Here is a 1,732-nt window from a genome sequence, read left to right as displayed (position 1 = left end):
GTGCTAGATCACCATTGTTTTTTGTGGCTGAGTAGAACTCCATGGTATACATATACCACATTTTATTAATCCATTCAAGTAATTCCTCTTGATGTAGCTAGACAGTTACAATACTTCATAACCTGCTTGTGACTGTGCTCGAAAACTTTTTCCCAGTCATTAAATGATAAATTCTTATTGTCTTTTATAATTTACCTTTGTCTTTAGCTAATTGTCTTGTCAAAGACCTAATTGCAGAAATTCTACATTTTTGTACAAATGACCAGCTATTCCCCAAAGATCATATTCTAAGTATATGTGGCTCTGAAGAATTTTTGCAAAAGTAAGTATCTTATTAAGGTGAATTTTTATTTTTCTTAAATAACATGTAAGTGTTAAGTAGTACTGTTGTATTGTTTTCTTTTAAACAGACTTTACACAGACATTGTACTCTTAGAATAATTAAATTGCTTTTACCTCCTTTATAGTGAATTTGAAATGTTATGAATCATATTAATTGGCTTATTCTTGGTTTTATTTTATCAGTACTTATGGCAAGACATATTTAAGTGTCTTGTGATTAGATGGGTGACCAACCATCTCAGTTTGCCCAGGAATGAGAGGATTCTCAGGACTTGGGAATTTCAGTTTGAAACCAGTAAAGTCCCAGGCAAACTGGGACAGATTGGTCACCCTGCCTGTAATAAAACTGATTGCTACTTATCCCAGTTAAGAAAATAAATTATTTGGTAATAAGTAATTTATGATTTGGAATAATATTAGTGTGTTGATTAAATACTATTTTTTAAAAATTACACAGGGTTTAAGTACAAGCATTATAACATTTTTATTATAGAAGAGTAAGTTTAAAAACATATTCATTTCTTTATTGAGGCAGCTCATTAAAACAATTGGAACAGTCCATTCTCATGTATATTGGCTTCAGATATTTATTTGATAGAAAATTCATCTTTTAGTTTACCGCAATAGCCATTTACTTGAAATTCTGTAGAGACCATCTTGAAAATATAATACATCTATAAGAAAAGAAATATTTCTTTTCTGGTAATGCATAGTTGTTCCGAACAGTAAAACACTAAAGACTAAAACATTCGATAGACTGGATTACCACTTGCATTTGTCCTTTGCCTTTCCACAAGTGTCTGAAGACTGACAACAATCTTGTGGAAATAAAAGTGTACTTCTTTTGATTTTTCCCGTTGTCACTGTCATTATTATTCATCATAAATGTGCTTGAAAATATCTTGTGGATAATTTGGTGAATTTGACGATATTCTTATCAGAAAATTCAGTCGTTCATTGTGCAATGTTAACTCTGAATGATTTTTAAGACTATTTTCCTTTTTGTATTACCACTTGTAATAAAATAATAAATATTTATTTTAAATCACAGAAGTTTTTTTGCACTAAGCTTAGATATTCCCTTTTTTCCTTTTCTATTTGAACTTATTAACACACTCGATGACTAGGCTGCTACTTTCTCCTAACATACAGCTTTGACAGTATATTCAATGAACACAAGAAATATTTTAGTAAATTTAATTTATATGACTACGCATTAAAACTTACCTTTTGAATGTATAATTTTCGAAATGTACATCTGTACTTTAGTTGATGCCAAAACATAAGATCCAAAGAGCAAGAAACATTTTTAAATATTTGCATTAAGTTTCGGCAGTAAGAAATATCATCCAGACAGCAATTATGTTAAAGAGATAGAAACTAGGAAAAG

At 29.9% G+C, this 1,732-nt stretch overlaps 1 protein-coding gene across 1 annotated transcript in view; it reads left to right on the top strand.

Moving 5' to 3' along the window:
- The window catches only part of PIK3C2G (phosphatidylinositol-4-phosphate 3-kinase, catalytic subunit type 2 gamma), a 472,569-nt gene that overhangs the window by 18,108 nt on the left and 452,729 nt on the right, over positions 1-1,732 (top strand). Inside the window, exon 3 of the mRNA XM_012662773.1 lies at positions 208-322. Within this exon, the coding sequence (XP_012518227.1) occupies positions 208-322 (115 nt within the window). The remainder of the gene's footprint in view (positions 1-207; positions 323-1,732) is intronic.

The sequence above is a fragment of the Propithecus coquereli genome, unplaced genomic scaffold (genome assembly GCF_000956105.1).
Source record: "Propithecus coquereli isolate 6110/MARCELLA unplaced genomic scaffold, Pcoq_1.0 Scaffold78, whole genome shotgun sequence".
Taxonomy (NCBI): Eukaryota; Metazoa; Chordata; class Mammalia; order Primates; family Indriidae; genus Propithecus; species Propithecus coquereli.
This window is presented reverse-complemented; position numbering and strand designations above follow the sequence as displayed.